Genomic DNA, 26,395 nt, shown 5'->3' with positions numbered 1-26,395 from the left:
GAAGGTGCTGCCAAAAAAGTGGGGAAGAAAGTTCCCACACTCTCTTGACATTTTACATGGCAGGTAGAAAAACTCTGCACTGCAGATTCAACTTGAGCTGTTTTCTGTGAGTGTATATTTTGGGTGTGGTTTTTCTTTGCTTTGCTTTCTATGTGCCCTTACATCTGTCACGATTCTTGGCAATCTTTAATCCCCGCAGCTTTCTTGGCAACATTTTCGGAAGTGGCTTGCCCTTGCCTTCTTTCTAGGGTTGAGAAAGTGACTAACCCAAAGTCACCCAGCTGGCTTCATGCCTAAAGCGGGATTAGATTTAAGAGTTTTCCAGTTTCTAATCCAATGCCTTTAATCACAACACCAATCCGGTTCCTTTTTTTTTTTTCTTATGAGGATTCTTCTTTTAGCCCACCAATCTGTTTTACTCTGTTGTATACTATCCAGAGCTACAAAAACAAGCTGGGATTAATTTCTGGTGATTAAAGAAAAAATCCATACTGCAATATGGAAGTAGTATGCCGCTACCTTCTTCTGGGATACAACATGACAAGGCACACAAAATAGTTTAACAATAAAGAACATTTTATACCTTTGTAATTTTTAAAAAAATGAGCAAAACATTGTACTGATATTCAATAATAAAGTTATACAATCTAAAAAGTTAGGACCATGACCAGAAACTAATGATGACGGTAAGAAAATCTGTTGTTGTTTTTTTTAACAGAAAATTGACATTACAGTTGACTTTTAGAACAACCTTACATATGATTGTCCTGGAGGAGACCAGCCATTTTTTCTGGTATCTCTTAGAGTCTTCATAGGATCAGTGAGAAAAGGATCTTATTCATTTTATCTGAAAGAAGAATGTTAACTGTCTTACTATCCAATCTTAGCTGTTTTGGCCCTCCTTTTGTGCTGAAAAGCTATGTATGTTTGTATGTATTATTATTTAAACTGTATTCATTAAACGTGAAACTCAGTCAATTGAATATTTAAAAATGTGTAACAAATACCATCGACTGATGCTAATGGTTTATACGGGTTGCTGCCAGCATCCTAGGTATCAACCAAGTACCTTCTTAAAATATATGATGTTCCGAGCAGCACAGTTTTTTGCAGTTCTGCTGGTGTTATTGCAGGAAGCTGCAAATTATTGATTTATTTTTAAAATTCTTGGACACGGTACCAAGTGCCCCAATGACAATGGGTATCACTGTTACATGTTTCATCCATAACTGTGTAGTTTTGATGGCCAGGTGGCAGTATTTCGTGATTTTTTTCCAGTTCTTTTTCTTCGACTCTGGCATCGCCTGGTACAGCAATATCAATAAACTGTACTCTTCGGCCCTAGATAACCGTGATATCTGGCATGTTCTGTTCCAAATGACAATCCGTCTTTATTCTAAAGTCCCACTAGATCTTCACCGTCTCATTTTCGGTAACTTTTTCCATTTTATATTCCAATGACTTTTCGGATACAGGTAGGGCATATTTTTTACATAATGACCAGTAGACTAATTTAGCAATTCAATCATCTCTAGCTTTGTAATCAGTTTGCGCGATTTCAAAGCTAGACATGACCGAGTTGCTAAATTAGTCCACTGCTCATTATGTAAAAAATACGTCCTACCTGTATCCAAAAAGTCATGGGAACATAAAATGGAAAAAGTTACTGAAAATGAGATAGTGAAGATCTTGCGGGACTTTCAAATACAGACGGATCATCGTTTGGAACACAACATGCCAGATATCACGGTTTTCAAAAAATTATGATTGTTGTTGTTATTAATCATCACACAGCCAGATGTTCGGGTTTGACATTTTTTTCTACCTATTGAATCCTAACAAGGTCCAAGCAGAAGAAAAAGATAATGGCTTCAAAATCTAAGGGACTGGTTTGGACAAAACTCAAGAGTACTTTTTCGTGCAACTATCAATAAAAATAGGATCACCAACATGATCGCTGACGTCTGAAGACACATATAGCACAAGAAGAAGAAAATTGAGTCCTTACCAAGGACTTGGGATAGGCAAATCTGGATGTTTTATGGTGTTACAGATATTGTCGCAGGATGGAAGCAGTTCCAAGTAAAGCCGCCTTCTGCAATTGACTGGTGGCAAATTTGTTAAAGTGGTGCTCCAGTTGTTTTGGGACTGCACCCAAGGTGCCTACTACTATTGGTCCTACCCTTGCTTCCCTTTACCATAGTTGTTCTATTTCTATTTGTCGGTCTATTCTGAGGTCCCAGTGCAATTAAACATCTTCATTTTCTATGAGTTTTTCTATTTTATGGTCCCACCAGTTCTTGCTTGCAGGCAAATTATATTTTTTGCAGATCTTCCAATGCACCATTGTTGCTACTTTGTCATGCCGCTGCTTGTAGTCAGTTTGTGCAATCTTCTTGCAGCAGCTTATCAGGTTACTGGTACAATCTTCTTGCAGCAGCTTACCAACAATAAATATTATTATTGTTATTATTATTATAATAGTAACATCTAATACAAACTGAGCTTAGGGAAAGAGAATAGAAAGAAAAAATACATAGTACAGAAATATGATTAAGAATGTGTATGTGTGTGTTCGTCCCCTCCAACATCCATCACAACACATATAAACTAAGTTTCAACTGCCAGTTTAATAGAGCCAAACTGGATCTTCAGAGGCTTTAATGAAGATAGGAAGACAGAAGTAGGACAGAGAAGCCTTGAAATTAGATTAATAAACTATAAGGAACAACACGATTTCACCGCACACACTCTTTATCACAAGAACTTCCCTTCTAAGGGAACACTAGAGTCTGGAGTATAATGAGACAGAAGGTACACAGCTTAAATTTAATCACACAAGAGTATGAACTAAGCTAATTAAAAACCAAATCTCCAGTCTGAAAATCCAATCAAAAGCCACCAAGCTGATCTCTCTCTCCAACAAATATTGTCACTTGCAAGTTCGTGTCTGATTAAGATATTGGAGACAAACCACAGATCCGAGTGCTCACTCTCATAACTCTGTTTCCACCACTAAACACACTTCTCTTTCATTGCTTAACTTGTATTTCTGCATATTTGTTCATAAATCAATTCTGTGACTTTATTTGTTTATTTATTTATTTGTTATTTGTTAAATTTATCTGCTGCCCATCTCGCCATGGGGCTACTCTGGTTGGCTTACAACAAAATAAAATGGGAGGGGATGTCAAAAAAATGTAAACAGAACAACAAAGGAATAAAACAATAAAAATAAACAATGGAAGTACAACAATATGAAATTAAAATGATGGGCGGAAGAGAAGCAGGAAGTACAAGGTGGAGGTGGGGTCAGTTAATTGGTCCAGTAGCCACCTCCCGTGATGTACTCCCCTATTATGTCTCCAGGCCAACTGGCAGAGCATGTCTTCAGGTCCTTGCGGAAAGATAGGAGGGTGGGGCCAAACCTCACCCCAGAGGGGCAGGATGTTCCAGAGGAGTGGCATTAAAGCAGAGCAAACTTTGTTAGAAATCAACCACAGATAAAGCGTAGGTAGGGGTGGTATTCACTCATCTTCCTTACCCGTTTGCAAATGTGAGCACATGAATCACCTCCGTGCATGCATTAGCCTTCTGTGCATGTGCTTTTGGACCTAAACGTATGCCAGAGCAAGGACCGGGGGGGGGGGGCACCCGCAATTTCCGCTATCAGTTCGGGCGAACCAGTCTGAACCAGTAGAATACTAACCTCTGAGCATAGATAATGCATTTTTTTTAAAAAAAACACTCCTTCAAATCAGGCAACTAACTGCAAGAGCTCATCGTCAAAATTTACTTAGCCCTAACAGGCTAGTGTGCAATATTGCCTTCTTTTAGAATCTTTTTCAACTTCCCTGACTAAACGCTCAGTCCTGGTTTCTATCTGAGCATTAACAGTGGGCCAAATCCTGCTCACCCCCCCTTTTTGGGGGTCAATGTTAATTTATCTACTGCCATTATATTAAGGACAAGTAACATATGCCTTGACTCTAGTCTTCTAATCAGGTTCTTTTTTGACCATATGAGCAAATCCTAATAGAGAAGAATTGACTGATCATATGCCATCTAAACAGAATTTATATTTGAGGAAAAATTACAGTCCTGCTTGCATAACAAAATATGCTTCTGGGACATCAATACATTCATTCTTCTATTTGGAAAGGAAAAAAATCATTATCTCTCTGAAAGAAAGTCACAATCAAAACAGATGGCATATTTTGTAGAACTCTAAGCTTCCTTTTCATTGCATTCAAAATTGAGCACTGATGGTCGGATCCTATATGTCCAGGAAAGCAAAGACACACTGACTTAAATAACTTGATTTAATCAACACTGAGATGAATACGAATAGTTTTTCAACTAGTTTGACATGCTAGAGCATCTATTCTGCTTAAATGAGAATGCACGAGTATAAAAGAGAATGTGCACTAGCACAAAAGGATTTTTTTCTGATAGTAAGAGCAATTAATTAATTCAACAGCTTGCAGGTTGTAGATGTTCTATCACTGGAGATTTTCAAGAATACATCGGAGGACCATTTGACTGGGATGATAGAAGGCTCCTGCCTTGAGCAGGGGGCTGGATTAGAACACCTCTGAGGTCCTTTGCAGCCCTATCATTCTACAATAAGAGTTTTTTCCTTGCACTGAAATCATAAATAATATTGTTTTGGCTACTTCCATATGACACTTCAATCGTATTTAAAATTCTGTCCTACTTTTAAAACACAGCATTCCTTTAATCTAAATCTTGTTTGCAATCAAAGATTTTTTTCTTTATTCCTTAATCTCTGAAACCAAACTACATAGAATGTCTAAAAATAATCGTCTTTCAAAGACACTTTCTACACCAGATGCAACCAATTGCAAACCAGTTGAAAGTGTAGCATGAAATAAATGGCTGAAGCTGCTGCAAAGAGAACTGGAACTGCTCAGGAAACAGAGATCCAACAACTATTGCAACCACCTAGATCAGGGGTGTCAAACTCACAGCCCACAGGCTGGATGCGCCATGCCCACCCTCAGTTTAGCAAACAAGAAAAAAAGTCATGATACATCACATGACAACGTGATGACACCAGTTTGACACCCCTGACCTAAATCTTGATTTCAAAAAGAGCTGCAATGACACAGTCACCTATAATGAGCCACCTGACAGCCAATTCTTCAGAGTAGGCAAACATGAATAATAACTTTCATTGTGCCATAATGCAGTGAAAAAATATATAGAATCAATTGCTTTCACATGAATTTCCTTCCATATAAAGTTGGTCCATATAATTATGTCACTGTTTGTGACATAAGTGATGTACCGTCGTGGCACGACAAAACCGCGCTCCACTAAAGTGCGCCCGATTAAACCGTGTCGCTGACGTCATCAGCAGGGCGACAACAGCGACCGCGGAGAAAAAAGGGCGCTTTAAATAGTGCTTTGAACGCAAGCCGATTCAAGTAAACGTAAGGGTTAGGTTTAGGGTTAGGTTTAGGTTTAGGGTTAGGGTTAGGTTCAGGGTTAGGTTAAGGGTTAGGTTTAGGTTTAGGTTTAGGGTTAGGTTAAGGGTTAGGATTAGGTTTAGCATTAGGTTAAGGGTTAGGTTTAGGGTTAGGTTTAGGATTAGGTTTAGGATTAGGTTTAGGGGGGTTAGGTTTAGGTTTAGGGGTTAATTTTAGCTTTAGCGTTTACAGTGTGCTTTTTTCTCTGCGCTGTTGTCGCTCTGTGATGACATCAGCTACGCGGTTTCATCGAGTGCGCTTTAGTCGAACGCGGTTTTGTGGTGGAACCATGTACCATAGACTTTCAAGACAAATGAACATTCCCCTTTCCATTTCTTCTGACTGAACAAGAGACTTCTTCGCTATGTCAACTCATCTTCATTTAATTGTTGATGACAACAGTCAAGGCAGGCAAAAGTACAATTTCTTATCTTCCTCTAACTATCAGAAAGAATGTATTAGTAGTCTATAAATAGAGAAGCATTTTCCCAATATAGTTTTGCAAACAGATTCTATATGGTGAATAAAAATAAAATAAATCTTCATATAATACTCTGCCCCAACCAGGCACTTTCCAGTTCAGATGTACATGAGCTCCAGAGGGAGGGAGGGAGGGCACATACATAAATAATGGAAACAAAACCAAAACCACCAGCATGCTGGAATCTGCGATTCCAATATTTTCGAAGGGTATAAGATTGTCAAATATTACCTTAAAATATGAAATTTGGAACAGCTCCAATTTTCCATTTAGTAATTACATGTTTTATTATTAAGATAACGTATGAGCTGTTTAACCTAACTGTAAGACCCTCATTTGTTACACGGGAGTTTCTTTCGTATTCAGCAACTATTCCTTTTCTTGACACAAAGAATAAATCCGTTTCTCCCAAGGAAGCTTTTAAATTGATTTTGTTATTACTTCATATATAACTTTAGTCTCCTACAATAAATTATTCTGTCTCAGATAAAAGCTTCTATTGCAGTTGACTTCCAGAGGAGGTACAGTGAACGGAAGATAGTTCTGGGCAGTCGATGACTGCAGCAAAGACAAAGGAACCAGTCTAGCTCCTTGGAACCCTTGTGGATAAGGAGAGGGTGGGAGATTTCCTACATGGGCTCTGGACGGCTGCTTTTTCCAAGGAGACTGCAGGACAGCAATTTTCCATAGGTTTGAGTGCTGGGAGATTGACCGTTGGCTTACCTGAATGGTCGTTCTCTAGACGCAGGAGTGTCCAAGCATGGATTAACTTCAGCTTGCTGCCGAAGGACTGAGTTCAAATTTTGTGTAGCTATGCCTCCTGCTCCCCACAGAGGCTCTGGAGTGATTGCATCTTGAAGCGCTTGTACGCTATGTGGATGTTGAGTTTCTTGAGGTCCAGTATGGCTCTCACCTCTCCCGAGGCTTTGGGAACCAGAAAGAGGATCAAGTAGACTCCCCTGCCTTCTTGACTCTATGGCTGCTATGTCCAGTAGATGCTGGATCTCCGCCTGCATCATTTGTCGCTTGTGAGACAATTTCGGGATGGGACAACGAATGAAGGACCGAGGGGGCAGGGAAAGGAAGTTTAAGGTGAGGCCGTGACGGATCGTGTTCAATACCCAAGTGTCCATTGTTGTCTCCTCCCACTGGTCGGCGTAAAGCTGTAGCCAACCCCTGATGGGAGGCAACTAGTGAGGGTCACTTGGGTCTGCGAAAGGAGCGGTTGGAAAACCCCCATCGAAATGACCTGCGGTTCCCCTGCTGTCTGCATTTGTCCCTGAAGGACGCCCTATCCTGAGTGCAGTCCTGTGATTGGGAATAGGATCTGGTAAAACTCCCCGAAGTGGAAGGGGAATTATTGTTCCAAAAGGGCTGCCTATGAAAATAGGAGCAGCCTTTGAGGGCCGCTTTCTTGGTGACCGCCGGTAAGATCTTTTGTTTGTCCTTGGACTCAATTAAGTCCAAGGCCTCCCCAAATAGCTTGCCACCCTTGAAGGGAGCCGAGGCCAACTTCCACTTAGCCTTCATGTCCGCCTGCCAGTGGCATAGCCACAGCAAGCAGCGAGTGGTCACATTAGAAGCCATAGCCCTTGATGAAAATTTGGTGGCGTTAAGTGAAGCGTCGGCCGAGTGTGAACAAAAGACAAAATCAAATTTAAGCTTAAGAACTTAAAGAATCTAAAATAAAGAGCAAAAAACTAATTAAGATTTTGTTCTTAGAAAGTTATAAACAGGCTATGGGATCAGATAAATGTGAATACTGGAACTTTTGCAATCAGATTTTGTAGTTAATTATAAAGAACAATAACTTCTTGAGGACAACAAATCTATTTTGGTTTTTGGAAGACATAATAGATATAAGTAATTTCAAGATTTATAAACTGGACACTACAGAAGACTAAAGACTACACTTGATAGGCAGACTAAAGATTTAGTCTTTAGACTGCCTATCAAGTGTAAAATGTTATGCAAGCCTATCAAATGCAAAGTGATGTAACAGTGAGAATACTGAAGGAGATATTTGAAGAATGGAGTGGAAAATGTCAATAGTAATGTCCAAAAGGTTATTGAAAAAAATGGCAGATGTAGAATAAATTATCCAACAGGTTGGACTATCAACAATATATTTACTACTGACAAGCCAAAATATTGACTTAGAAAAGGATACTTCACTGATCCACAAAAGAAATTGGCTGATGTTTTAAAATTCAAAAAGCAAATGCAAATTATAAATGTTTGTGACTTGGAAAATGTTTTCCTATTGAGTTTACAAAGAAGATTTGTTGAAGCCTTCAATAAAGCCTCCATGTGATGGGACAAATATTTGAATGAACTAGATTAAGATTGTCAGAAGTAGAGAAGAAAGAATATTAAGTTGGTTAATTTGATCAAAATTAAAATAAAATAAAATATTGTTACTTCTGGCAATCCTTATGGATTTTTTACTGACACCAGAACTGAAAAGATTAAGCTTTATGGATTTGTTTATAGATAAAAGATCAAATATGGAATAAAGAAAAATATAGAATGAAGAGATAACTGTTTGTAACCTTAGAAAGGGTGAAGAGTCAACACATTTGTTTGGACTCATAATGAAGATTGGAAGTCACTCCTCTCTATATATTCTTTTTATTATATTCTTACTTTTTTCTTTCTTCTTTTTCTTGTAATTTTTATTCTTTCTATTTTTGTTTTAAAGTTTAGTTTGTATTGTGTTTTACTATTATAATCAAAATTCTTAATAAGAAATTATGTACCTAAAAATGGACTTTCCATCACAGTCATCAATCTTTTTGCTGTTCTCAATCTATTTAAGTTGCACTGCCACAGACTGAGAACTTCTAGCAATTGGCATGCTTCCATTTATTCAGAACTTGTGAAGTTCATAGACTGGTTTTGCTACTACAACATCTGTTTTGCACTAAAGGGACTAGAAGCATGTTCAGTGACTCCAGGCAATTAACTAGATGCTACAGCCAAGGTCACGCTTCAAAGTCTCAGCAATAGCACCTGTTAGCGCCATTGTTCCTTCCAATACCAGTTACATCAAATCCTGTATACAAAATATTGGCTAACACTTCAGACACAAAAAGCTGGCTTTAAACATTAAACATTGGCAATTTTGCTACAGCTGGAAAAATGAAGTTCATTTGATGGCATTTGTACAACTCTTTCACTTCAACTATTATACTGAAGGAAATAAAAATAAAGGTGCATCTCTATTTTTATCTATTATTAAAGATGTATATTACAATGGGTGGGAAGGTGCTCTTGACTAATCAGCAGCGCTGGAAGAAAAGCAAACATTTATTCCCTCCCTAAACTATAGAAAGGATGAAAACAGACCCACTGAAGCTGGCATCTGCCCCATGGGGAAAATTGCTAATGCTTTCCCTCTTGAAAGGAATAGCAGTTTAAGGAAAAGCAATCATTCTAGGGTACTGAATCCCTTTATTCGGCTAATTTTAATTCACAATATTTAACAAGATAAGGCTACAATTTGTTAAGATGTCTAGTGTAACCATGTCAACAGCAAAATATAAGTGTGCCCAATTTTGTCCTGAAAAACAAATGTATAGATCTCAAAGGCCTAATGGAATACAGTATCTATCCCAGGCTATATCATAATGCTGTGGTTCAATCATCACACTAAACCACAGCCAATTATAAAATGCATGAGCAAGAACAAGTTGCAACAAGCTCACTCTCCTCTTACTAAGGAAGGAGAAATTCAGATTATTTTGCACCCCTGTAAACCACATATTACTGTTTCATCTGGGCTTGGAAATGCAGTGAAGATAAACCTATAGTTATTTTAAGTAAGATAGACTTAATGACTAAGGTGGCTTTTCGAAACGGAACATAGCTAGCCCTAATTATAGCTGCAGAGTGCAGAATATAAACAAATGCAAAAGGAAAGAAGGTTGAAACAAGAGCCCAAGGTTTACTGTGCTCGTAAATGCTTGCATACATTGTGACATATAGATGCACTGTGTAGTTGCATATATTCACAAAAGATGGTTCACCTTTTTTACTTGAAGCTAAGAGTGGAAGAGGAACTAGGAACAGACCAGCAGTTACATTAGAAATCCCTGTTTAAATGCACATGGCACCAGCAGGCAATTGTAGGTAGTACTTGAAATGCCTACTGACCTGTTGTGGTCTAAGTACATCACTTGAGAGACGCCTACTGCCAATTACCTCCACACGACCTATTAGATCTCACCGATTGGGCCTCCTCCGGGTTCCATCTGCGGGTCAATGCCGACTGGCGACCACGCGGAGGAGGGCCTTCTCGGTGGCAGCTCCGACCCTATGGAACGATCTCCCCGTGGAGATTCGTACCCTCACCACTCTCCAGACCTTCCGCACAGCCATTAGAACCTGGCTATCCCGCCAGGCCTGGGGCTAAGATTCCCTAATGGTATGAATGTTGTGTTTTCTTTTAATTATGTGTTGTCGTATATGTAAAAGTCTGTTTCCCCTTTCCCTTTCGGATGTGAGCCACCCTGAGTCCCCCCAGGGAAAAGGGCGGCATACAAATAAACTCCTGAATTCTGAATCCTCCAACCAGGACATTCAGCTTTTGATTGCTTCTCTTACAACAGGTGTCTTTTACTTGGAATCTGACTCCATTGTTAGTTGCACATTTAACATTCTTTATCCTGTGATGGAAACTCTATCTCCCATGACACTGTCACTGATATTAGATGCAAAGTACTGTGTTCTCACCAGGAGCAAGCAATTTCAACTACCTTTCAGTGTTTTGCCACTGGCTAATGTTGAATTATTGAATACAATACATTCATATTTATGAATATGATATTTTGAGTAATGAAACAGCAAATTACCTAAAAAAATCAGGTTAGCTTGCTGGTTCTATAGGGACATCATCACTTCAACATAAAGTGACTCAGAGTTATGTTACTCATAACGCAAACCAGTCTTTCCAATCCAATGGTGTTGGGCCAACAGTACCCAGAATTTCCCCCTAACATGCAGTTGCAAGTTGTTCTAGAAGTTGTAGTTGAGGCACTCCAGATTGGGAAGGGACACTCAAACAGTTCTTTCAATCTTGTCTTTACAAGCTAGGGTAGTACAGTGGTTAGAATTCAGTATTGCAAATTAACTCAGTCCACTGCCAGGAGTTCGATCCCCTCTGGCTCAAGGTTATGCTGACTCTGTAAACCGCTTAGAGAGTGCTACAAAATACTATAAAGAAGTATATAAGTCTAAGTGCTATTGCTATGTGACCACTGACTAACCATTTTCATAAGTGACAAAAAGTCCTCCTCTTCCTTCTTTGCCATATACAAAATCAAGCCAGAAACTGGCTTCAGAAACACCACTTCAGTGTGGTTCAAAATTAAAAATCCAAAACATTATAAGGACAAGAGACAATCCTAAGAAGCAGATACGAATTAATTAAAAGCCAAGTGAAAGAAAGAGAAGCTAAAAAGAACACTTTTTTGTCCCTACCTCTTTCACTTCAGACTGTGAAGGCTCATGGAAAAATAGCAATAGCACTTAGACTTATATACTGCTCCATAGTGCTTTACAGTACTCTCTGAGTGGTTTACAATGTCAGCATATTGCTCCCCCACCCCAAAAATCTGGAACCTCATTTTACTGACCGCGGTAGAATGAAAGGCTGAGTCAATGTTGAGCCCTATTAGAATCGAACTCCTGGCTGTGGGCAGAGACAGAAGAATGTGCTCTTTTTCAGTACTGCTTCCCTTCAAGTAACCACAGAGATGTTAGTTTAATTCTAGCCTAACTCCACTTGTGCAGTTCACAGCTGCTTCCAAATTATAATTTTGTTTTTGACATTATCAACTGTCTGTCCCCAAGCTTTTCCATTTACCAAAAGCAGGCCCTACAATCAAACATGATGCACCAACAAAAACACATTTAAGAGGCTTGTCTTAATGTGCAGTATATTTATTTACTATAATTAACATAACATTACAGCAGCTGGAGTTTTAAAAGTTGAAGGGAATGCAAACACCCATTCAAGAAAACAATGTCAAATTTCAGCTGATTACAAATTTCAGATCTGCTAGGGTTTTTTTTAACAAATGCATCCTGTATTGCTCTAAAGTTAATAGATGGATAATTTCACATGTCCTTGAAGACAATTTTCATACAACAAAGAATGTGATGATTAACGGTGCACTGAAAGTACTTATTGAAGTACATATTCTTTGAAATATTTTCTGGATGGTAAGAAAGATAGCCATGACTAAATTAACCAAGTACATCCACTAGCTCTTGTTAATTGTTAAAGGATTAAACCATATGTTAATATAAAATAAATCAGAATGATTGTGTTTCTGGAGCTTGAACTTCACAACATTAGGTTCCCTTCCACACTGAAGATCAATTACAGTATATTAATTTCTTAAATTAGAGGGGATCTAGTCATAGAAGCACAACTAATTACTTGAAAATGCATTACGGTAGCTTCCAAGAGAACTCATCCTTTAAAACACAATACTGGATACTTCATTCAGAAAGAAAAGCATTATGGATGAATTTTTTAAAAAAATGTCATGATGGGATGAAGTATAATTGTCATTGTTGGGGAGAAATTTTGTGATTAAGATGAATGTTTTACCCAGAATGTTATTTTTGTTTCAGATAATACCTGTTTTGACAGCTGATGTACCATTTAAACAATGGCAGGGGGACATATCTAAATTTACATGGCAAGGGAAGATATGAAGAAATGAAGAGGATTGGACTTATCAGTATATTTGGTTGCATGCTGTTGAGTTCGGATGAAAGAATGAGTAATGTTAAGAAGAGGAAGGAGTTATTGGCTATAGACTTGAGATTTGGAAGGTATGGATGTCTATGGTATAATAAAGTTAAGGTGAATGTACTCTAAAAATCATTGTTAGACAGACTACATGAAACAAATATGAGCTCAGGGTTTGCCACAAAACAACCTATATGGCTTTCAGTACAAGATGCATTTTATAGACGAGAAATAAGTAAATCTAAATGGTTAGTCTACCAAGCGATACTAAAATTTTCTCAAGTGATTGTAAAATGAAATCAAGAAAAGGTTTGATAACAGAAAGTTATCCTGGTTTAAAGTTTTCTTATGTATGATTAACAGAAAGATCGACCATGTATAAAACATTTTATGGTTTTGAATGAAGCATGACTAAATTTGAAATAGAATTATGTACTAATGATGAACATGTTATTGCTAAAAAGTATAAACTTTTGCTAAAATATGAGACAGAAGAACTGAAAAATGCATAATAAAATGGGTCAAAAACTTTGCTAACCATATACAAAAGGACCAATGAGGAAATATATGGCTGAAAGGATTGAAATGTTGTAGCCTTCAAAGGAATTTTATAAGATGAGGTATCATTCATATTTATCATCAGAGAAATTGTCTACAATGTATAAAGGTACTTTGAATCTTTGCTAGGAAGGGACATTTTATCATGTTTGGTGGACATGTAAAAGTCAGAACATTTTGAATACAATATATGCACTAATTCAAAAGATTTTAAAGGGTTAAAGTGCAACTGAAACCAGAAGACTTTTCTTTTGGGTCCAATGGACAAGCAACTACAAAAAGTCATGGAACTTTGCTTTTATAAATGACAACTGCGACAAGACCATTGCATGTTGAAAAGTGGAAAGACTCAACACTGTCTAGAGTAGAATGGTTACTGAAGATATTTATTTATTAAATTTATTTGCCACTCTTCTAACTATTGAAATTAACCTCTGATTAGAGGAAAATAATATTTATAGTTGACTAGAAAATCCTGAAGATAAAACTCAAAAAACACCTTGAACGTCTAATGAGAAGGAAGGACTCGCTGGAGAAGAGCCTAATGCTGGGAAAGATTGAGGGCAAAAGAAGGGGACAACAGAGAATGAGGTAGCTGGATGGAGTCTCTGAAGCAGTAGGTATGAGCTTAAATAGATTCCAGAGGATGGTAGAGGACAGGAAGGCCTCAAGGAACATTGTTCATGGGGTTGCAATGGGTCAGACACAACTTTGCAACTAACAACAACAGAAAATCCTCATATGCTTTTTTCATAAAACAGAAAAAGTGCACTTATGATTTGTGGTTTTTATGATCAGAAAAAAATGGGATAACAAAAATGTAAGGGGGATTTTATAACAATAGTATAAGGAAGAATTTTTAAACAGTACTGATAACTATAAAGGAAAGTGGAAGTTTCTATTTTATCCCCATTCTCCCCCCACACTTTTGCTTTTCTTTATTGCTTTTGCTTTTTATTACTTTGTGTTAGTTTTATTTGTTTAATAACAAATTTATTTAAAAAATAAAAAATAGAAAAACTGTTAGAGACTAATCTTCTGGAAGGTCATTTTCTGTCTGCAGGAAAACAGATAAGAAATGCATTCGAAATGGCATCTGAAGCATGATAGGAAAAGAAAGTTAAAAACAAATGTGATGTTACATCAAAATCTAGACTAATTTTAAGATACACTTCTTTCTTTTTTACTTGGAACATAAAAATAAGTGATGCCTTTGAAACTGTTTACTTAGTACATCCTTTTTCCTATGCACTGTTATTTCCAAAATTATGATCCCTATGATCCTACCATGTTTCCCTGAAAACATGACATGTCCTGAAAATAAGGCCATGCCATTATTTTTCGGGTGGGCAAAAATATAACCCCTTCCCTGAAAATAAGTCTCTTGGGCAACCCCCCCCCCCCGCCTTCAGCCAGGCAGAGCGCCACTCACCAACCTAGTGGTATCCCAAAGGCGTCAAGCCAAGGGAGCCCGGGGGGGGGGGCAAAGGCACTCCCATTGCTTGGCACCTTTGGGATACCACTAGGTTGATTAATGGCACTGTGCCCAGCTGGAGAGGGGGGGTTGCCGGATAGCTGCTCTCTTGCACAGCCTCAGGGGCGAACTTTTTCCAGTTTGGAAAAAGACGCATATTCTTTGCACACTCAAGCACTGTTTACTCCCCGGTTTGGCAGCTGCTGAGCAGAGAGATTTGGAAGCCGAACTTTTTGCTTTGATAAATCCTTTGCCTGCGGATTGAAGAGGCCAGGTCTCACAATCACATTAACTCCCTCAGGGTGGCGGTGATGGATAGACAAGGGGGTGGGAAGAGTTCTCCGGTGAGAACTTGGGTGGGTAGTGGAAGACCACCAGTCTTCTGGCAGCTGAATCACAACCATAGAGCACACTCTCAGAGCGGCCGCTGCCGGAAGACACGGCAGCCGATCTCCGGAGTTTGGAAGCCGGAGAAGAAGTTATGCTAGGAGCGTGGCATTGGCGGTGCCCTGACCCTGCAGGTAGAGCTGGGCCAGGGCATGGTGAGGCTGGGAGGCACACGAGCTGGAGCGAAACAGGCACTCACGCAACCCCCCTCTATAGCCGGGCAGAGCCCCATTCACTGACCTAGGGGTATCCCGAAGGTGCCAAGCCATGGGAGCTGGGGGGGTGGGCAGAGCGCCACGCGGCTTGGCACCTTTGGGATACCCCTAGGTGAGTGGATGGCGCTCTGCCTGGCTGGAAAGGAAGGTTGACGGGCGGCTGCTCGTGCGCGTGGTCACTTCATGACCACTTCTTGCACTGCTGCGACAGCGCAACACAGCCGCTCACTCCTGAGGATGTGCCCGGCTCTTCGGGAGCCCGATCACATGAGAGCAGCCGCCCGGCAATCCCAAAACAATAAGGCCCAAGCCATATTATGAGGATCAAAAGAAAATAAGACCCTGTCTTATTTTTGAGGAAACACGGTATCTAAAGAACCCTGGAATAATATTGGACTGAACTCCCTCCTACAAGATACACCTAGAGAATAGGGGAGCATACTGGAAACAACATACTCCAGAAATTATGTGGAACTAAATGGGAAGCTTCATCTGCAACCCTCAAGTCATCAGCACTAGGGTTGATATACCCAGCAGCAGAATACTGTGCTCCTGTAACAGCTGCCATACTATTAAGTTAGACGCCAGACTCAACGACACCATGAGGATTATAAGTGTATGTATTAAAACCACTCCAACTATCTGCTTATAGCACTCCAGCTTTACAAAGGCAAGATGCACTAGTGAGAGATTACAGAAAAATTATGAACCACTCACTCCTACTGGTGATCAGCAGGTCAGCGGTTCAAATCTCACCGGCTCAGGGTTGACTCAGCCTTCCATCCTTCCGAGGTGGGTAAAATGAGGACCCAGATTGTTGGGGGCAATATGCTGACTCTCTGTAAACCGCTTAGAGAGGCCTGAAAGGCCTATGAAGCGGTATATAAGTCTACTGCTATTGCTATTGCTATTGCTATTGCATGCCAATTTACTCATTTAAGCTGAAAGACTTAAATCCAAGAAGCCCCCACTGTACTTGCACAAAGTCTGCCCAGCAACTTTAACATTGATTCCCAATGGAAAGCCAAATGGGACACTAAATGACCAGACATAATAAAACATAGAAATGGCCCCACAAAAACAGTGCCATGCTTTGAACTACCACATCATATGGTATCTGTGTAAATGGGGCATAGTATCCTGCCCTCAGTATGACTGCAGGGTCCCATGTCTAACTGTAGATCATATTCTGACTAGCTGGATATGAGGGCATATATAGTCCTGTATCTGTTTTTAAAAAAAATAAATATAAATGATATTGTGTTTCAATGGTTAGATTACCTAAATCCGTGATGGTGAATCTATGCCCCCACAAGTGGCATGCGGTGCCATATTTGCCAGCACAGCAACCCCAGCTGATTTTTGGCCTTCCGGAGGGCTGGGGAAAGCCATTTTCACCCTCCCCAGGCTTTAGGAAAGCCTCCAGAACCTGGGGAGGGAAAAAACAGGCCCAACAAGCCAACTGGAAGTTCATCCCCAAAGTTCCAGTTGGGTCGGTTTTTGCCCTCCCCAGGCTTTAGGAAAGCCTCCGGAGCACCGGGAGGGCAAAAAACAGGCCCAACAGGCCAACCGGAAGTTCCTTCCTAAAGTTCAGAACAATCCTTTTTTGCCTTCCAGAGGACCTCCGGGGGGCTGGGGGAGGCCATTTTCGCCTTCCCCGGGCTTCAGGAAAGACTCCAGAGTCTGGGGAGGCAATACAGGGGTGCGCAAATGCAGGGGGTGCATGCGCAGTTGGTTGGAATGCGCGTGCACATGATAGCATACACACAATTTTGACACGCCTTTAGAAAAAAGTTAGCCATCGCTAGCCTAGACACTGGTATTTGAACATAGATCTTTTTAACATGCATATTTTATTGTGTTTTACCAATCTAGATGAAATGTTAACATATATTGCTAGTATGATATGCCATACATTAAATAAAAAAATAAATAAAAGTCTAAAATTATAAATCTATTCACCAGATGTCATGCTCATCAAAATGAGTTCCTAATAACTACAGCATGTTAGGATAAAACTTTCTCAAGGTCAAAAAACAAAAGCTTAATTTTAAACTGTGGCCTACCAGTTGTTTTGAACTTCAAGTTCCATAGTTTCTACCTATACTGGCTGCAGCTTATATCATTATATTACATTTTTTTTAAATGGAACATTTGATTTTTAATGAATTTTCAAAGACAGGAACTTTACTCCGGAGGGGTATGTGGAAAGGAATCAAAATATTTTTTTCTGTATGATTATTGGATAAATTCCAACCAACCCTTTGATTATATGGTAATTTTCCTTTGTTGAGTTTGACACAAATGTTGTCAAGGATAGTAAAGCAGAATATCGATATTTTTTAAATTCACATCTGACTGTGCTATTAGATTTGGTGTCCATACAAAATTCCATGCTTACATACTTTATCTTTTGTTTCTCCGAGTTGATGATAATGCGTTCTAAACATACACGTACAATATACAGTAATGGACTTTTTTTCAGAGTGTCCATATTTCACTTATTTTTCTATTTTAAAATGTTTTTGCCTGTCTTACGGAAATGTAAAACACACACAATCTGTTCTGGAAGAGTTCCACATTTGAAAGGCCTCCACTTCAAATGTGGAAAAAAAAGGAATGTGTTCTGAGATTATCACAATCAGGACACTTTCTATGAAGTCAAAACAGCAATTTTTAGTTTGAAACAGGAAATTTCTAACCCCAAATGCTTTGCATTCAAAATATTTTGCACATCACTGCAGAAACAACTCCAGGCAACAATAACTACAAATAAAATGTGGAGAAAAAAGAAAGCATGCTAATAAGTAACACAAAGCCAATAAAAACCAGAAATGAAAGTATAACGAAAGAGAACATTCTTCAAGCAACTAGCATGATGACAATAGAGAAAATAGAAACCTAAAAGTTAAAATAAACCTAAGGTAAATCTGGCCAGGAAATAGTCATCACTAGAAATACCTGAATTCTATTACATGTATATGTATATGTATGTGTATGTGTATATGTATGTGTGTGTATACATATACATATACATATACATATACATATACATATACATATACATATACATATACATATACATATACATATACATATACATATACATATACATATACATATATATATATATATATATATATATATATATATATATATAAGCTAAATACCACTCACTCATCACGAAATCTCCAGAACTATAAAGCTTACAAACTTGAAATTTGGCACGTATGTTCCTCTTGGCTTCTAGGTGCTCTCTAAGAATGGATTTTTCAAAATGACCATCAGATCATTAGTATTTCTTATACAGTAATTAACATGCCTCCATCTTGGTTCTCCTTGACCTCTCGGCGGCTTTCGATACCATCGACCATGGTATCCTTCTGCGACGACTGCGGGAGGTGGGGGTGGGAGGCACTGTTTTGCAGTGGTTCTCCTCCTACCTCTCGGACAGGTCGCAGTCGGTGTTGATTGGGGGGGCAGAGATCGACCCCTAGGCCCCTAACATATGGGGTGCCGCAGGGGTCGGTCTTGTCCCCCCTACTATTTAACATCTACATGAAACCGCTGGGCGAGATCATTCGGAGGCACGGGATAAGATATCACCAATACGCGGACGATACGCAGTTGTATTTGTCCGCCCCGTGCCAACTCAATGAAGCGGTGGACGTGATGAACTGGGGTCTTGAAGCCGTTGGGGACTGGATGAGGACTAACAAGCTTGTACTCAACCTGGAGAAGACCGAGTGGCTGTTGTGTTTCCCTCCCAATAATTTGGCTAGTGTTCCATCACTCAGGCTGGGGGGCCAAATATTATACCCCTCAGACAGGGTTCGCAACTTGGGAGTCCTCCTGGACCCACAGCTGACCTTCGATCACCATCTGTCGGCTGTGACCAGGGGTGCATTTGCCCAGGTTCACCTGGTGCGCCAGTTGCGACCCTACCTGAACCGGGAGGCTCTCACAACAGTCACTCGTGCCCTTGTGACCTCTAGGCTGGAATACTGCAACGTGCTCTACATGGGGCTGCCCTTGAAGAGCATCCGGCGACTTCAGCTAGTCCAGAATGCGGCCACGCGAGTGATTGTGGGTGCTCCTCGGTTCGCCCACATAACACCTATCCTCCGCGAGCTGCGCTGGCTACCTGTTGATCTCCGGGTGCGCTTCAAGGTACTACTTACCACCCATAAAGCCCTTCATGGTAGTGGATCTGGGTACTTGAGAGACCGCCTCCTGCCAATTACCTCCTCACGACCGATAAGATCACACAGATTAGGCCTCCTCCGAGTTCCATCTGCCAGCCAGTGCCGACTGGCAACTACACGGAGGAGAGCCTTTTCAGTAGTAGCTCCGACCCTTTGGAACGACCTCCCCGTGGAGATTCGTACCCTCACCACCCTCCAGACCTTCCGCACAGCCCTTAAGATCTGGCTATCCCGCCAGGCCTGGGGTTAAAGATTAGGATCTGTCCCCACCCGAATGATGAATGAATGTTGCTTCTATTTTTTAATTATGTATTGTCTGTATATGTCATCACGTGTATCCCCTCCCTATAGGTTGTAAGCCGCCCTGAGTCCCCTCAGGGAAAAGGGCGGCCTATAAATAAAAGCAATCTAATCTAATCTAATATGCTCTGATGCTAAGGAGTTCTACTCCCCCTCCCCACCTGAAAAGAATTCTGTTCCAACTGCCAGTTGCCTTATATTAACACCCTGTGATGCTAAGGAGTTAGACATTCTACTCCCTCTCCCCACCTGAAAATAATTCTGTTTCAAGTGCCAGTTGCCTCATATTCCATTACCTCAGTTCAAACTGGCAGACATTCCACTCCTTCACTCAGGAGCGGTCTGGGGCTTCTCACAATACTAAATGTCGGTACATCACTAAAATGTCTATGCCTTCCACCTATGGAACTTCTTCCAGACTCAAGGTAGTGGGAGCGATATTCTCTTATGCGTTTCAATCACTGACCACCACTGAGCCAACGGACTGAACCAGAGTGAACCGGATTTCTCCTGCATTGCCCAATCACATAGTTTTGTCACGAAGCACAGGTATCCAGCTAGTATAGACTATAATCGACGAATCTTGAAAGCTTAACAGAATTTCCCCTTCCTTTCTCATATGGCAAAGAAATCAAGGTCAGGCAATGTTGAGTTTCTTTCTCATGTTTTTCTGTTTTCCTAGGCTAAGTTGTGTTCTAATGGTTGCCATATATTTTCATCAAGGCCATCTCTGAACTCCTTAAATCAAGTTGGGAGGACAGGAATGTTTATATTGGGACTATAACTACAAAAGAAGTATTCTCCTACATTCCCATCAATCACTGTTTTGAAAACCTTGAAATGTTATCAGAAAATCTGGAGGAGCACTCAGATTTACAGAGAGTGAGACAAACTAAGGATTATCTTTAGGACTATCACTATGTCTTGAATTACACCCCAAAATGAATGACACCCAGTGTAATTAAAAGCATAAAAGGGGAACCTAATAATAGCTGAAGCATATTGTGGCAACTGAAGTTTTAAATTGAACATAATATACAGTAGCTTAATAATTATATATCTAATGTATGTGCGATCATAACCAGACTGAACTATATTGAGCAAGATGTAATTCTAAGGCTAGTTAAACCTCCCGTGGTCATAGCTGCCTTCTAGACATCTAATTATATGACTTAGACCAAAAGAATTCTTAAATGTGATGCATTTCTATTTACAATATTTAAATGAGGCAGCTGGACAAGATACCTAAGCCCAACTTTACAAGAAGGTCAATATGTGGCTAAAGCCAGCAGTTGTTATAAAATGTATTCAAGATTAAATATAATCAAACTCCAAAGATATGCATAGATTTGCAGATGGTACCTCCATCATATGCAATAGCTGTCAACGATGGAGGATGGTATAAATGGGGATGGGAAAATACTAAGAATATACCTGAAGCAAAGCTCTAGAATTCAAGACTTGAAGTTAACAGAGCGAAGAAAATTGCCAACTTTTAGAAATATTCTTTCTCAGGAAAAGCTATGCACGCTCATTTCAAGCATAAATTGTCATCCAAAATAGAATAAGCATAGACTAATACATTTCCAGATTAGTCTAGTTCTAGGCTGAATGGAACATTCTGTACATATTCACCAAAACTTTAGATTTTTTTTTCTTTTTTGCACTGGTGAAGGGCTTGGGATTTAAAGTGGCAAACCCGTTTTTTTTTTAAAGCTTCATACTGATTAAAACTGCTGAAAACCTTAAATGGGCCTACCCACTAAGTATGGCTCTTGAGTTGATTTAGTTTAATTTTTGCTTTGGATCAGTTTTCTGACTATTCCAGCTTCAAAATTGCAGGAAACTAATATTAGGCCCAGCAATAAATTTAGAAGAACTCAAGGAATTTTTTTTTAAAGGGGGTGGGATTGGGGGAAAAGGCTATTTTTTCTTTCAGACCACAAGCAAATATGTATGTCACATTTTCTTTCTAGGCAAAATATGTAGATGCTCTATTGTACAATTTAACCAGCAGGACAGTGCACAGCTCTCTTTGCTCTTCAGTTTTCCAAATTAATATTCTACCACTATTGAGTTAAGGACTCTTAAAAATCAGAGCATACTGAGGGGCATAATGCACAATCTCACCTTGCTTTCTCTTTTCATTCATATTCATTTACATGAACACCAAAACAAGGACAGTTGTTTACATAACTTAAGTCTCCCTTTATTTCTTTGTCGGTAAATATAAATTCAACACATAACTTAAGGCCAAACTGACAATGATGCTTGTCATGTAGTTTGCCCATGCATGAATGATTTTCCTTTCTCAAACATCTGCTATGTGGGAGGCAGTGAACTGGATCAGCGCTAGAGCAGAGAGGAGAGTTGGTCCTGGTATAGAGTTTCACACCAAAACTGTCACTTGTTTGTGGGGAAGGAGGACCACCTGCATAAAGGCAAAGTGGGCTCGTCCATTAAGACCCTTCAAACTCAGAAGCAGTATGTCCAATTTCCAGCAATGGGACAAAACACTTTAGCCCAAAGGGTGCCTGATGCAAAGGAGAAGCTCATTTCCATATTTATGCTCTCCTTAGGATTTCCTTTACTAAATACACCCTCACATTAGCAAAGAGGGTGTTATCACTCATCACTCCGATTCCTATTTGGGCTGAAGCAATCTGTTCTTTCACTTTCCATAATTGCAAACTTGTCTGACTTGGCTATAATTACTGCCACTATTGTTACAACATTTGTTCATGCTTAGCCGACTGGCCCCCTCATCAGCAGTTGAGCAGGCCTGTTATTAGCCTCTTTCTATTATATTTTACTTCGGAGAAATAGACTTGCTACAGCCAAAGCGGCTCTCCCATGCATTTATTATGTTGCACTATTTCCACAGATGCAAAACGTCTGCTTCAAAAATCTTCCCCAGACAAATGCCAAATTATTAGTACATATGGACACACATGTATACGTAGGCATGTACATACAGAAACAAAATCAAGTAATGAAGACAACATTCAAGTTCTCCCTTTGTAGGGGCTATCAATCAAGATAATATCTGAGAATAATTGCAAGATAGACCCTTCTCTTATTGCACAGCTCACAATGTCCGTCCCCCCCCCCCCACACACACATTTTACCTGTGACAGTATACTTTCTGCTTCAGTGTGTTAGAGGGATTCTCCCCATGGCAAACAGTTGTGTAAGATTTACAGTGAAGTTATAATATCCTGGAAATTGGTGATGGGAAACCATTACAAGCTTTACATTTTTGTAATATATTAGGAATAAATGAGAAGTCCTGCCAATCATTCATTTTTTTTGTAGATCACCAAGACATTTTGGTAATAAGTGGCATAAATAAATAACATTTGGTTCGGTTTCACCCAAATGTTAGTTCTACTTTATAACATTAAATTTAAAATCTCTTTGATTCCCCTTGTGCAGTGAAATGTTGGAGCAAGACCTACATCCTTAATTTCACATGCCAGCAAAATAATGCTTAGGATCATCCACTGCAGATTAGAGCCCTCCATGGAAAAAGAGATGCCAGATGTACAAGCTGGCTTTAGAAAAGGCAGAGGAACACTGCTGATATATGCTGGATAACTGAGAAAGCCAAAAAGAAACCAGTGTGTGCTTCATTGATTATAAAAAATCCTTTAATTATATCAATCACTTCAAGCTGCGGAAAGTGCTCAGAAAAATGAGAATCCCAAAGATCTCATTGTCCTCATGAGAAACTTATGTACAGCTCAGGAAGCCACAGTGTGGCGGGAACATGGCAAAAAATAAATTGACTCCAGAGTGGTGAAGAAATTCAACACCACATGATCTCTCCTTCTTTATTCAATATTCTAAAAGTCAAAGAACACAGTGAAATATGGGATTAAATTAAATATAAAGAAAGTAAGGACAATAGGTAGAAAATACAGCCTTAGAACTGACAATGAAGATATCAAAGTAGTGGATAACTTGCCTTTTAGGATCACCATATACAGAAAAGGGACAAGCAGTTAAGAAATACACTACAGACTAGCACTTCGAACAGCAGACATGAAGGCCTTGGAAGAGATATTCAAATGCCAAATGAGGCGTCTATACCTACAAAAATCAGAATCATACAAGCCACCGTATTCCCTGTGATACTCTACTAGCCCAGATTGGAAGAATGTTGACGTATATCAACTATGGTGTTGGAGAATACGATGGACAGGAAAGAAAACAAACAAATGGATCATTGAACAAACCAATGCAGAATTCTCACATGAGGCAGGCACAAATAATCAGGCTTGAATTATCCTACTTTGGACACATTATGCAAAGACCTGACTCTCTAAAGCTGAGTAAGGCAAAAGGAAAGAGAAGGAAGATGAGCAAGAAGATAGATGGATCGACTCATAATAGCCATTGGTGCACAATTGGGAGATCTGAAATACCAGGTTAGGGATATATTATTATGGAGGAAATCTACTTATGTGGTCACTAGGAGTCAAAAATAATTTGATGGCACATAATCAAAATCAATCTGTTCTCTGTTACATTCACTTTTTCTTCCTTATATGCCCAGCACTATCACAAAAATTTCATCAAGTTTTACCTCTCATTAAAGTTTGCAGAAAGGGTGAGATGTTCCCATCTCCCACTACTTCTTTTAGATACCAATCCAGTTATCAAAATAAGGTCATGCAACATCCTCTACAAAGTATTTGTTACAGTTTAAAGTATTGGCTTAATCTACAAAGAAGCTCATTGTTCCAGGAAAACATATATGGGGGAAAGTGCATCCTAAGAACGATAATACAACTTCAGAAAATCTGCATCAAGAGTACCAGTAGCAAAAAATCTTTGCAGATTTTCCTTGCCAACCAAAGGAATGTAAAGCAGTCTCTCTCCCTCTCAAAATCACCTTTGCGCCTCCTTGTTACTTGAGCCTCCAGAGTGTGCAAATAGGTAATAATACAAGTAATTTATCTCCACTGAAAAAGGCCTGTTCCTGTTCAAACACCTCCAAACAGTGCACACACTGTGTGGCTTCATATGGAGGTGAACCATTTTCTATGTCAGCATGTCTGACTTTTGGAAGATGCACCTGTAAGATAGCAAGTGCCTACCATTCCTTGTATTCCTCGCACCTAGGTGAAAAGTTCCACAAGACCTTCTCACTGATCATCATCTGTGTCAGCCACACCAATACAGTACCTACCTATGATGCCATTGCCTAGCCCTACCTTACATGGATATGGAAATGTGCAATGATGATTGATGACCAGGCTTAGTTCCGTTTTCCATACACAGAAACCGTTCTCTCTGAACAGGAATTATTATTATTATTGTTATTGTTGTTGTATTATTTTAAAAAACCCGATGGCTGAAGCAAACCCCTCCAGCCTGGCTGATCTTCAGGCAGATCCCAGCACGGCGCAGCACCGGCACCGAGCCTTGGCCTCGGACCTGCGGGCACTGAACCCTGCGCCTCTCAGCGCGCGCCTTGCCACCTCCAGGAAAGCAGCAGAAACCTCCAAGTCTGTCCTCGGCCACGCCGGTGGCCACCGACCCCACTGCTGCCCTCGCCCATCCTTTGCCCCCCTGCCTGACCTGTAGGCGCTGCAGGTAAGAGGCCGGCACGTAGCCCGTCTCCCCGGAGCCCGCCCGGGTCACCAGCCACCAATGCTGGTTGCTCCGCTCCAGCAGCAGGAAGGTCTCGCCAACGGCGAAGGCCAAAGAGTTAGGCTCGGCCGACCGGAAGCCGTACAGGGCCCGGTACATGGCGCTGGAAAGGGGACGGAGGCGGGCCGGCGAAGAAGAAACTAGCCGGCAAAACTCCGGTCGGAGACCCCTCCAACCAAGTGGCGGCGCCGGCGGCTCCTGCTGTAAACGCCGCTCTGAGCGCTCCGCCCCTATCCCGGGCCTGCGTCAGCCTCCCGTGGCGCCAGGACGCAGCCTCGCCCCCTTTCCCACCGCGGTGCTGTGGCGCCATCTGCCGCGGCGCCGTTTCGCAAGAAGGGTGGCCCGTTCAAACTTTCCGTCCCGGCGGGAACGAAGCTGAGGCCCGTGGAAATCCCGCGTGCAACTCGGATTTGGCCAGGCTGCATTCTTCACACGTGCAAATCGGCCTTTGACTCGCCGAGGTCTTTAGCTTAGGGAAAGTTCTGGGTTCGAGCATGCAAAGCTAGAAGCATGTAAGCGGCAGTGCAATTTACAATTGTACAAAGTACAATTTACAAGGGGGGGGGGATACAATTGTATCCCTTGCATATATGTATACAACGCTATCAGCTGACGGTGGCTCCTTACTGGACTTCTGTCTGGGTTGTAAATAAAACCCTTTTTGTCATTGGTGAGTTGCTTCCCTAAATCATTTTTTTGTTGTTATCGCTGTCTATTTATTTCCAAGCGCACTTTTTTAAAAAAATCCTGTAATTGAGGAGTCACTGGAGAAGTGCCTAATGCTGAGAAAGATTGAGGGCAAAAGAAGAAGGGGACGACAGAATGAGGTGGCTGGATGGAGTCACTGAAGCAGTCTGTGTGA

The 26,395-nt window shown here is 40.4% G+C and overlaps 1 protein-coding gene across 1 annotated transcript in view; it reads right to left on the bottom strand.

Annotated features, from left to right (window-relative positions):
* NCKIPSD (NCK interacting protein with SH3 domain) overlaps positions 1-25,753 on the bottom strand; it is a 116,116-nt gene extending 90,363 nt beyond the window's left edge. Inside the window, exon 1 of the mRNA XM_032211309.1 lies at positions 25,462-25,753. Coding sequence (XP_032067200.1) covers positions 25,462-25,632 — 171 coding nt within the window. The 5' untranslated portion in view covers positions 25,633-25,753. The remainder of the gene's footprint in view (positions 1-25,461) is intronic.
* Positions 25,754-26,395: the final 642 nt, after the last annotated feature.

The sequence above is a fragment of the Thamnophis elegans genome, chromosome 2 (assembly GCF_009769535.1).
Source record: "Thamnophis elegans isolate rThaEle1 chromosome 2, rThaEle1.pri, whole genome shotgun sequence".
NCBI classification, from domain to species: Eukaryota; Metazoa; Chordata; class Lepidosauria; order Squamata; family Colubridae; genus Thamnophis; species Thamnophis elegans.
The sequence above is the reverse complement of the archived record's forward strand: the minus strand, read 5'-3'. Positions and strand labels throughout refer to the sequence as shown.